At 34.9% G+C, this 13,028-nt stretch overlaps 1 protein-coding gene across 4 annotated transcripts in view; it reads left to right on the top strand.

Annotated features, from left to right (window-relative positions):
• The window catches only part of PTPRG (protein tyrosine phosphatase receptor type G), a 668,714-nt gene extending 663,167 nt beyond the window's left edge, over positions 1-5,547 (top strand). For 2 of the 4 annotated variants that reach the window (XM_069476009.1, XM_069476010.1), the window contains 2 exons: positions 378-513; positions 1,092-5,547. In XM_069476009.1, coding sequence (XP_069332110.1) covers positions 378-513; positions 1,092-1,238 — 283 coding nt within the window. In that variant the 3' untranslated portion in view covers positions 1,239-5,547. The remainder of the gene's footprint in view (positions 1-377; positions 514-1,091) is intronic. The other 2 variants (XM_069476012.1, XM_069476011.1) reach the window with 1 other exon arrangement.
• The last annotated feature ends 7,481 nt before the right edge of the window (positions 5,548-13,028 follow it).

The following is a 13,028-nucleotide window of genomic DNA, read 5'->3' on the forward strand; positions in this document are numbered from 1 at the left end:
ATTGGCTACCTGTCCAATAGCCTATAGTTAAAGTTCTCTTATATTGTTTTTCCTCTTTTACCACTCAGTTCATCCTAATACCAAATCTTTTATCGCTCTCCCAAGTCTATTTTTGAACCTCTCATTGCGTCATAGATATCAAGCTTACCATCTGAGGAACCAGTATGGGCTATTTCACATTCCTAAACAAATCTTACCTTTATGCTAGCTTCCAAATCCCTCGCCTGTCCAGCATTTCATTGATTTTTGTCTTCTAGAAGAGATGTCAATACAATCTACTTAGTTTTTATGAAAATACATTATGGTAATTTCACTCCGACATATTCAGTCCCTTTGTCAATCTGAAATCACATCTTTTTTTTTTTTTTCTCTCCCAGGTATGGAGCAGTTTCAGCAGGAATGTTATGTGCCCTTACTACCCTTTCCCAGCAACTGGAGAATGAAAATGCTGTGGATGTTTTCCAGGTTGCAAAAATGATCAATCTTATGAGGCCTGGAGTATTCACAGACATTGTAAGTACTTTGCTTATGTATAAAACCTGTCCAACATCAGTTGAAATTCAGACTCACACTTTAGAGCAGTAGGTCTCAACTGGGGGTGGTTTTGCCCCCCCAGGAGACATTTGGCCATGTCTGGACACTTTCTCAGTTGTCACAAATGTGAATAGAGAAAGTTGGTCTGACATCTAGTGAGTAAAGGCCAGAGGTGCTGCTAAACAACCTATAGTGCACAAGACAGCCCTTGACAACATAGAATCATCTGGCCCAAAATGTCAGTAGTGCTGAGGTTGAGAAACCCTGCTTTGGAGTATAGCATTCTCTGGTTATATGATATGGATGTTCCATTATCTTATGAACTGTCAACATTGAAAATCGGTCCCAAGCTGACAGAGATCAAAAGGACATGAAGAAGGTATGTCTTGATGATAAAGGATTCAAGTAATTGTTTTTAAAATTTTCTTAGACAACATTTATGCTATTCCTGTTTCTCTAGTATGTTTTCTGCACTTACATTGTTAATTGGTATTTCTACCTTAGATGAAATGACTAAGCTGTTCTTTGGCTCAAACTGTCTTCCTCTTGTTTTTCAGGAACAATACCAATTTGTCTATAAGGCAATGCTCAGCTTGGTCAGCACTAAAGAAAATGGAAATGGTCCCATGACAGTGGACAAAAATGGTGCTGTTCTAATTGCAGATGAGTCAGACCCTGCCGAGAGCATGGAGTCTCTAGTGTGACTGGAATCCTGAAAGGGCACTTAATTTGTAAACTTCTGAAGACTGAGAACTTTTTTGAGGCCTTTTTTGCCAGACTCTAGGTTATACAATAACCCAGTTACTTTTTTACACTGATAAAAGTTTTGATATTTATTTTTTGCCATTTTATGTCTTAATGGTATCCTACTGAGCATTTGCACCTCTGTTCCTTTCACACCGTGAAACACAGTTTTACCTAGTTTGCACTATATGATCAGTGTTACTGCCTATAACCTAATACTAAAGCAAGTCCTGATGTGACATTCCATGACAACATACATGCTACTTTTTAGTTCAGTACAGTGAAGGTCTTTGTTATGACAGTGAATCTTGATTTTACTATGATTATTATTATTATTATTATTGCTAAAGCAGTTGCATTCTACTAGCAGGCAATGCTGTACTTTTCCTCAGTCCTCCTCTCCCGTTTTTTTTTTAGGCACTGTTCAATACTATATGCCTTCTGTATTTTAATGGAGTCGATGAGCATTGTTTTCTTTTACAGACTAGCAGGCTATTGGGAGCTACTAAGAAGGTCTATTAACACCATGGCCTAGAAACAGTTCCATTTATGATGGTTAAGAGATCCATTAAGAAGTTAGAAGGCTTAAGAGTTGTTTCATGTGAACATCTCCTATTAGTTACAAAATTATATTCACAGCTTAAAAAATTGTGTCAAAATAAATAACTCTGTATTACAGCTTTCACAGTAGCTATGTGGACAGTGTGTGTTATTTACATTTTGACTCTCTGAAATAGCTACACCCTAAAAACCAGAGCTTTTACAACAGAGAGATGGCAATATTTTACACAACTCAGTTATGAGACCCTTTATTCTCCATTAATGTTTCTGGGTTTATAATACCATACCTCATGGGAGGTAGAATGAAAATTTTTGCAGGTGTGTAATTTTGAAACTAGTCCACTAAAAATTCCCTACCACTTGTATAGCAATCTAATAAAAACTACCTATATAATCTTTCCTTTCCTTTTTTGCCAAATGTTTCATAATAAATCCCTTAATAATATATAGTCTTCTACTTAAGATTAAATTGGAAATGCTATATTAGGAAAAGTCTTGGGACTATCTAAAATCCCACACATAGATAAATCTGATGTGGAGAATATTAAAATCTTGAATAAAAGTTGATACCTACATTTTCAAGTAGTTTAGAGGAAGATGGCTTTGTATGCTTTTGTGTGGTTTAGTGTCAAGGACAGATACACTTCAGTAAAAGATGCCAGTAATCACATAGAGAGTCCAAGAAAGTGATTTGGTCCACCCTCTGAAAACATATTCACCCTGTAGTACATAATGGGAACATCAGGAGCATTAATAAGAAATTTCTGTAGAGTTTGTTAAAAAAAAAAAAAATAAGCTACTTACTGAAATCTGTTTCTTCGACTGCATGTGTGCTTTTGAGGGACAGCTTCTGTGGGAAGTAAAATGATCACCAGAGCTGGGCCTGTTAAGAAGAACAGGGTTTTATTTTTTGTGTCAATAAATTTCAACAGAAAAGCCACACTGGCTGCTATCATACTATCTTAGTAGGCATTAAACATTAATTATTATCAACACTGAAGTTCTATTTATCTTGAGTTGGCTTTCTATGAAGTTTGTCAGAATGGTGCTGGAGGACCAAAGTTGCTAAGGAAAGAGAGAGTCTACAGGCCAAGTTCCATAGTTTCAATGCAAAGGCCATATCAGTAAATTTTCTCATGAACTACATAACTTACCAGGGTTAATCTCATCTTTTTATCATGTAGATTCAACCCAGAATAGTCTGCTTTTCAAGAACCATGTAGGCCAGTCTTGAGAAAAGGTGTTCAAGTGAGCAAAGTTTGCTGAGTTGTATGTGCTAGACACACACCTTTAGAGCCCTCTGCTCCAAGGTGATACAGGAAGCTCTACCGAACCTAAGAAAAGCTTGAACATAGGAGCACTACAACTGCCAGGTGCTGAAGGAAATCAGGGAAGGGAAGAGCTAGATTTTTTTTTTTTTTTTTTTTTTTTAGTCAATTAAGTGGTTTATTTTAGTTGTATGAAGTATTGATGTGAACTGACTCTTTTTAGTAGATGGCAATGTGGGCCGGATGTACAAAAGTAGTGTTCGATGTAGGGTTCATGGTCCCTCTCTCAATAATTTTTGCTTAATAAAAGTAACATTGGTTAGAAGATGAATAACAAGTATTCCCTTCTGTGCTATCTACAGAGGGCTCAATTCATGGAGATGCGTACCCTCCAGTGCAATTCTGTGACTATCTCTTACATGGGTATCACAATCATTATAAAAGAATGAGACAGCTAGTAATAGGATAGAAATATAATAAGGATGGTTTAGAAGTTCTCTGAGAGCAATCTGTGTCTTTGCTGGGCTTGAACCAAAGTCTGCAGAACTGTAAGCAACTGCTATTTGCCCATTTTGCCAAAGTGGTCCAAACATACTTCACTGAGGATAATTATATTCAGCAGTTCTGCACTTTCACCACAGAGTGTATCCTCACTATTACTAATTTGTTATTGGGAAAAATGTGCTTGTATCGTTCCAGAAGCAGAGAGTTTCAAAGATGGTGTTTTCTGTGAGACATAAGCGCACTGCTTAAATACATGACAAGGTTGTCACCACTTGTACTCAAGGGGAGAGGCAATAGCTATTGTAAATTCATGTGTGCTATTTTATAAAATAAGCTGTTTCTGTACAGGAGTTTAACTCCAGGTAAATGTAATGTACACATCATACAGAACTGAATTGCAATGATCTGTCCAAGTGGCCATGCTGGACATCAGAGAAAAGACCCCTTATTGCCATCAGAACTCTTTCTTGCATCCCATAGCCACAGTACCATCTTTAATTAAACAGAAAAAAGAAAAAGCTAACTTCTACATTTCAAGAAGAATAAGATTAGTTCATTGGTTTTCCTAATTTTTATGCCTTGGAGCTCTTAGTGTCCATTTCAAATAGAAGAGTCCAGTGAGGTTAAAGAAGGGTTATGGTATTCAAAGTCTGGATGTTGGGAGTTTTTAGCCCAGAGTGACAATGAAATCAAATAACCTTACTTTATAATGACACAGCACAACTGCCTTGTTACGAATTTTTTCTTAAATGCATATATACTGTATTTAAAATTAAAATATAGATACCAATTTACCAAAGATACATATTACTAATTCTAAGCAAAAAATAAACCCAAACTCATCATAATTTAAGAAAAAAATAAAGTGTAGTTTGTCTTAAGAATTTAACAGTTATACTGGAAAATGCATTTTCAACTCCTATGTTCTAAAGTTTATGTTCAAATGGTGCCAGTGAATTTTTATATGAAGGGAAATGCCTGCTTTTTTTTTTTTTTAACAGCTGTAATTTCACTTAACCCCTGCGCTTTCCCTTAGTTGCCATTTAACATATGATATTGGCTTTACTTATCTCTAGAGAGAAGGCATGCTACAAATAGGAAGGAATTGTAATAATGATATTTGGCCTCTACTTTGTCTTAGCTGTTAAACTGTTTTTAGTATTTTTGTTAAATATTTGCAAAGGGAAGCATTTTCTACAGAGGATAATTAATTTCAAGAAAAATATCTTGAGTTTTAAGAAATAAACATCTCCAGAAAAGGAGACAGTCAATTTTATAAAATGTCGCAACTCTCCAACATTTGGGGTAGTGACTCCTTTTTTGTTAGAACATTTGAAACTAGCAAGCAGCCATTATTTCTAAAGAATTCAGCCTTCATGTTGATTCCTGTTTCTTTCAATTCGTTTTGAAATAGCTAAAATCATTAAAACTGTAAATATTTTGTTGCTTGGGTAAGCATCTTCTGGGAACTTTGTATCTATGGTATATAATCATAGAATTTTATATTTTCATATAAAGCTAATTTTTTTCTAGTTTAAACTCTGTCATAGTTTTTTTTTTCCTTTTTGTGGTGGATACGTGAATTCAACTTTTTGTGTATTGAAGTAGCAAGAACCATCTTTGCATTCCAAAAGAATCCAACATGTGCTATTTCTTTGAGGCAGTGATTGTGAAAGTTGGGTTTTATTTTAATTCCATTGACCATTTGTGCAATAGGAATTAGACATAATTAGTCACTGAATACATTCGTCGCATTGACCCATTTGGAAAAAGTGGTTTTTTTTGTTTTTTAATTTGTTCCGGGGGAGGGGTTTTGTAACCTGAAATTTTTCCCTTTTTTCTTCTGTTTAAAACTATATCAAATCATTCTATTATAGTGTTATTTAATATGTAAATTGTATTGCTATACATAAAATAAAGTATGGTTTTTGATGTATTCATTTAGTGTTGAGCATTTCTATGAAAATATCTGTGTCCAATAAAATCAGGTTACTAATCTCCCTTAACAGATCTCATTAATAATCACCAGCCCTCTCAGTTTTCATGGGAGTAAAGTGAACATTAGTAGTGATCTTACACAGGCAATAAACCAAAAAGAAGTCTTTGCTGGGTTGATTTATTAATGTTCTTTCTCCTATAAAGAGTAAACAATGATAAAGTTTTACCCACTTATTGAATCAAACTATTCACTTTATGTTAAGACTCTGCTAAGCTGTAAAAAGAATTACTATTTTTTCCAGTAGATCAACTAGATTTGTAGCAACTTCTTCTTAATATTTACTACGTATGATGAACGATATATCTAGGCAAGACTTTTGGTCAATCTATGAAATATGTGTAGGATCACTAAAATTGCTTCTACCTACAAGGAATTTTGACATTTCCAAACAGGAGGACACAGTCCTAAACTTGGAGGATTTGATCCACCATTCTCTTGGAACTTTTAGTGGCTTCACATCAGATACTAAACTCTTCCTGCCAGAGCCCCATTGTTGCTTTCCATAGAGATGAGAGCTGATCTTTCACTCTCCCTAAGTTACCAGAACTTTAACAAACAATGTATTAATCCCTTCTAGGAGTATGTGGAAGAAAGAACAACTCTAGCACAAAAGAATGAATCTCTGATGATATAACCCTAGTCTTCCTCACATTATATCCATGGGCACCTCTATTACTCTATATCACAGATACACCAGAGGTCACAAACTGATGGCCTATAGTTTGTGTTCAGTCCACAGATTTATTTGGCCCATAATTTTAAAAATTCCACATTAGTTACTAACATTTAAAAAAAACAAAACTTTTACATTAAGATTCAGATTTCAAGCTCCTTTCAAAAAATTGTGTGGTATTATGACAGCAGGTTCAGAGTCCCCCGTGGCAATAATAACCTGAAGAGGAGCAGCAATGCCCCTTGTAGCTGGGGTATGTGCTCTCCAGTTCAGTCTGCACCTCTCCCTATCACCTTATGTCTGGCCATCATCAGTCATTTAATTAACCTGCCTGGATCCTGTGAGCAGTTGCCTCTGGGATATACAGTAAGAATTTTGAATTTACCATCTCATGCTGGTAAACCAACAACCAAAGGCAGCAGTAAAAATATTTGTGTCAGTTTTCGATCATTAAAAATCCTAGTCAACCAGCATGGAGCAAAGTGGATTTCCACATTCCTCCTACCTCTAAGTCCACCCAAGATGATTCTATTAAGCACCAGTTATGACTGTCCAAAATAATTAACAAATCAATCTTCTACTCCGTGGCTTTTACTGCCCAGGATATAACCCAAGACAAGGAAGCTTCATTTATGCTACTAAGAATGCCACAAAGAAATAAGAGTGCAAAAAGCCACTGATCCATTTTTAAACAGCTAATTATAGAACTTCAAGATTTAGAAACAAGTCACTGCTAACCATGCCTGGATTCGGAGACAGGATTAAAGACACTCACTTTATATTTCTGCCTATATTGGTGAAATCAAATAAAGACAGTAAAGGATGAGAACCAGAGGTTGATTACCAGCAAGTTAAAACTGGCTTTTGAGATTATGAAGTAAAGTTTGGCAGGGAAGATAATTAGAGCAGTAGTTTATCTCAATGTAACAATTATGTTGCTCAAACATTGAAAAAGAAATTAACTTTATCTGATCTATAGTAATTTGAAATCTTTTGTAGTTACTGCTCTATAAACTGTTTTCACTTCCCCACACCCTACATTTGCAAGGTGTGAAGTCAGGTTTTGTGGCAATATCCAATGGGTCTTGCAAAGCTTAGGAGAACATTCTAAATTAGAGACATCTGTAGCATTATGTTAGAATCCATTCCGTAAGCATTTTCTGAATGTCTAATACAGACCACATGTTAGTTATACTCTATAGAATGTAGAGTTGTTGGCAGAGGCATTTCAAGTCAGATGAGGCAAATATTACAATTTAGTCGTAAAATTAGTTCTTCAATTTATTAAAAAATATTCAGCTGACACTATAATAGAGGTGGTTTTTAGGGATTAGAGTATAAAAGACAATTATGCACCAGTGTGAGCAAGTAAGACCTGTAACCACATTCTCTATTATAAAATTCCCTCACAAAATTCTATTTGTTCTATATTAAATTAGTTACTGGAACTTAGCATTTTCCCATAGAGGAAATACTGTTCAAGAATAAGGACTACAGGGTCAAACAGCCAAGGGTACCAATCAGTCCTGCTATTGACAGTGATTTGGGCCAAGTTACTTCACCTTCCTAAGCACAATTTTCTTCATCTGTGAAATACAGAAATTAATGTTTACTGCGTAGGACTGCAGTGAGGAATAAATGGGATGATGCATGCAAAGATCTTAGGATAGTACATAATAAGCAATTAATTTTAGCCATTATAAATATCTTGTAATCTTGCTTTATGTAATTGCTTGGCAGCCCTCATGTCAATCATGAAACAAAAAGTCAACTATCTTAGCTTGCCCAATTAAACAGTAATGCTGAGAAATTTCCATCACTATTGAGGAAGCTCACTAAGTCAAATTAGATCCCAGAGAGGTAGGTGAGAATGAAGGTGGACAGTGAAAGCAACCAATATATCCTACTGTTCAGAAACAAAAGTGGCAGAAGCAGAATATGGACAAATAATACATGATGCCCCAAAACTTGACTATTTCTCTTCTATTTGTTTAAATCTCTCAGTGCATTCCAAGAAAGTTTTTTTTTTTAAAGAAAACAGTTCCATAATTTCAAAAAAGTGAAACAGAAGGCTTCATAATATTTGTTAATGTCAACCACTGAGTATAGAATACTGCACAGTGCTATGAAAATGATGATGCTTCCATTACTAGCAGCAATGTTCTATCTCTACCCCACAACCCTATAAACCAATAGAAATAGTGGTAATTCCTTTCTCCTCAGCCAGTTTTTGTCTCCTGTATCTCTTATTACTTTTCAGTAGATCACTATCCTTGTAACCATTATCCCTCACCCTAGATTTACTTGGTCTCATTAACCACTCATTATTGCATTATGAAGAAGTAGACATAAATTAGAGGCATTCCCTGTTTTATCTAGGGAGAGTATCTCACTGTATAAATAAGATCTGTTTTCTATGCCAAAACTGTATTGATTGATGGAAGAAATAATTAGTTTAAATAAGTTATGATTATTTTTCTTATAACTCTTAGTGTTTAAACAATAAATTTTAAAATATATTCCAATATTTAACATTTTCATGACTCATGAATCCTGACGATGTTTCCAAATTGGCCATTTAAAAATAGCTAACGTGAGGCTGGACAAGGTGGTTCATGCTTGTGATCCTAGCACTCTGGGAGGCTGAGGCAGGAGGACTGCTTGAGCTCAGGAGTTCAAGACCAGTCTGAGCAAGCGTGAAACCCCATCTCTACTAAAAAAAGAAAAAGAAAAAGAAAACTTAGCTGGGTGTGGTGGTGTGCATCTGTAGTCCCAGCTACTTGGGAGGCTGAGGCAGGAGAAGTGCTTGAGTCCAGCAGTTTGAGGTTGCAGTGAGCTATGATGATACCACTGCACTCTAGCCCAGGTGACAGAGCAGGACTTAGTCTCAAAAAAAAATCAGCAAACTTGAAGACAGGTCAATATATATAACTCCAAATGCAAAGAGGAAAAGAATGAACAAATACAGTATAGAGAATCCAAGTGCTGTGGAACAGTATCAACTGATGTACATATTGTATAAATGAAGAAGAAAGATAAAGAGGTGGAAGAAATACTTGAGGAAATAATGATCTAGATTTTCCAATATTAGTGACACCAAACCACAGATCCAAGCAGATTAGAGAACACCAAGCAGGATGACTCCCTTCCCCTCACCAAAAATCACACCTAGGCATATCATATTCAAACTGCTGGAAATCAAAGACAAAAAATCTTGAAGGCAACCAGAGAGATTTTAAAAAATATATTACCCAAAAGGAAAGAAGATAAGAAGTACAGGAGACTCTTCTCATAAACCATGCAAGCCAGAAGGCAACAGTGACATTTAAAGTGTTTAAAGAAAAAAACCCTGTCAACTCAGAATTTTATATTCAGTGAACAGGTTATTCTTCTAAAATTATTTATATGAAAGAGTGAAAACTATTTTCTATTTACAGCCATATTCTTACTATTTTCATTTTCCAAATGAAAGTCAATACTTGTGTAGGTATGTTTTTCCAGGTAATGTTCCACAAACATGATTTAATGATAGCCTAAGTAGGAGTCATAAATGTGTTTGTTTAGGGAAAAGCTTAAGGAATCAGTATAAGCCCTATTACTGAGCTAGAATTAGCAGAGGGAACACTATATTATTATGCTTACACTATTAAGATTACGTTTCTTTGTTGACAAAGTCCAAATGAAGTCAGAAAACTATATTCACATCCACATTATACAGGTATAGAAACAAATTAAAAAGACGAGGTTGTATCTGCTATTGAGGAATAACCAGTATGTCTTCAAAAAAACACTCTGGCAGAGAATCTGAAGAAATCAAAGCACATTGCTAATTTTGCATCACACAGGCTATGTGCAAGCCACATGAGATATGGAGCAAAAGGGACAAAAGCCAATATGTCTAATGGATGTATTAATATTTGGAAAACATTTTTAGAGAATGTAACTACAAAGTTCTGTTAATTTAATCTCCCTTAAAAATCAACTAATTTAATTTGTCAATCTTCCTTAGAACATTTAATAGTTCTCTCTTCCTGCAAATGTCAACTCTTGTCTTTAAAGATACCATTCTTCCCTTTACTACTACCATTTATCTGACTTTATATTTCCTCTTCAACTCACACCCCTGTTCAAGCTAAGTCCAATCTATGCACTGATTCACAAACTCTCTGCTTCATTCCTACACTCAGACATTTACCCCTATCACACCCCTAAGAATTTACCCCTGTTGCACCCCTAAGCATTCCTAAGAATGCCCTCCCCTTCACTCCTATTCACTGCTCAGATGATGACTTTCTCCTTGAAAATGTTTCTGACTAGTTAACCTCTAACTTTTACTAGTAAGATGAATTACTTGGTTCTTGTGCTCTTGCTGTGACAACTTATCCCAAGTCTGTTCTTCATTGTGCTAAGCGGGAATTATCTCTGAGAAGCTAAAAGTGACAGGTGACAAATGAGAACATGAGATTCATCTGACCCTGTAAGGAGAAACCAGCACTAAAAGATAAAATGGCCAACACAGCAAAAAAGCCCTGGTGGGTGGTGTCCCTTTAACATTATAAGCTGACAAGAAGATGGTCTCTCAATTATGACTATGTGAGGTGAGGGCTTTCAATAACTGAGAGCTATATAAAGAAACCAATCACTAAATATTGTTCATTTTCCTAAATTATCTTTTAAACACTTTTGTTTTGTCAGAGTTTTTCCAAAATTAGAGTATTGTTTTGCAGAGAGAGTACTCTTGTGCTAAGCAAGTCTATGCCCTAGTTTCTAGGAGGGGACTGGGGTCGGCCCATCTTCAAATGTTAAGCCAGCCTTCCAACCCAGAAGTACAATACTTAGGTGTATACATACATAATGAGTGCGATGCGCACCATCTAGGAGATGGACACGCTTGAAGCTCTGATTTGGTGGGGAGCAAGGGCAATATGTGTAACCTAAACTTTTGTACCCCCACAATATGCTGAAATAAAAAAAAAAAAACATTAAAAAAAAAGAAGTACAATACTAAAGAAGGTAACTATCACAACCATTTTAACAATTAATGAACACATTTTATATGCCTGTCTGTACATATTCTAAGACCTGTAGAAGACAGAAACAATGTAACATATAGTCTCTATACAAACATATACACACAATATATATATACAGATCTGAAAAGATAAATAACAATACATGACTGTTTATTGTTAGGTCCCAAATCGATTAGTATTTTTAACATAAATAAGTACCATGGAATTTCAGAAGAAAAGCTTCAAAAAGGATATGAGACTTCAGCTGAACCTTAAAAGATAGATAAATATTGAGTGACCAAATAGGCAATAAAGGACATTCTGTTTATGTGAATGCTGGAGAAAGCCTTGCATAAACAAAATTTTCACCTTAATAAATGAGAAGAACTTAGAAAAATAAGATGAGGTGTATACCACAGAAGACCTTGAATATCAACCTAAAGAGTTTGGACTTTACTTTGCCTGAAGATGAGAGCCATTGAAGCTGCAAGTATATCATTGATGTTATTGTCAAAGAAAGACTATAAAATAAACTATTAGTTTGAGTCAGTACAGTTTTCTCATATATATTCCTTGAAAACATATCGCTCCTCAGACATAGATCCGAATTTTCTTGTATAGCTTTAGATAAGGCTCACTTTACTTAAAAGTGTCCATAAAAATAACTGCAAATTTTAAATACAAATATTACAGCTCTCTTTTAAATAGTAAGTCAAAAGCAATGGAATCTGTTTCATATATCTGGAGATTAAATAGTATTATAATTTTGTGCTGTCAAGAAATACCTCCAAATCCAATAGATTTGTTAATTCTACTCTCCTGGGAAACTTTGTTCTATGAGCTTAAAAATGTTTTAAATTAAGTTTAGATTATTTACTTATCAGTGATTTTTAAGAATTCAGTTTTGTAAGTTCTAGGATAAAAAAATGAATACTCAGTAATTTGTAGTCTAAAAGACATGGGAAAGACTAATGTTCACAAAGTCCAATAAAAAAATGTAAAGTTAAGGATACTACTGTAAGATTTACTATCAACAATTCACCTTTATTTGCATGTTAAATAAATGCATAAATACCTTTATTCACATGCTAAATATGCTTTAGAATGTATTATCAGTCTTTTCAACTAATGTTATTACAAGGATGAGAGAAAATATTATCTTTCAAAAGATATGGACTGGAAATTCACAGAATAATTAGGACTACAATACACCAGAGTCTTGCTACCAAGGAAAACCGAGTCCATGAGATAGATCAACGTTCTAAGTTAAATAATTTATAATAAGGTTTTTATACCATCTTAGTAATAAGACTATGTGTGATATAGTCTAATAAAATAGATCTACTCTACTGTTAATGCCACTCTAAAATAGACACCTTACATTTTATAGTGTCTTTAGACTCTAAAAGCACTTTCATATGCATTATCTCATTTGGCCCTCATAAGTATCTTGAAAGAAGGTAGTATTTTCCCTTTCTTACCAGTGATGAAACTGAGTTCTTAAGTAGCAAGTCAAGAGCTAGAATCCACAGGTTGTCTTTCGGCAATATGTCCATTTGGACATGCAGCCTCTCTAACAAATATGAGTGCCAGGTTCCAACACATTTCAATTGTAAAGGTTAAACTTCTTAGGTCTATTTACAGCATAAACCGGGTTATTTCTATTATGTCTGGGATAGGAAGGTAAGTTTATTACTTTTATATTTATTTTTCTGTACATGCTCTATCCTTAC

Source organism: Eulemur rufifrons, chromosome 7 (genome assembly GCF_041146395.1).
Source record: "Eulemur rufifrons isolate Redbay chromosome 7, OSU_ERuf_1, whole genome shotgun sequence".
NCBI classification, from domain to species: Eukaryota; Metazoa; Chordata; class Mammalia; order Primates; family Lemuridae; genus Eulemur; species Eulemur rufifrons.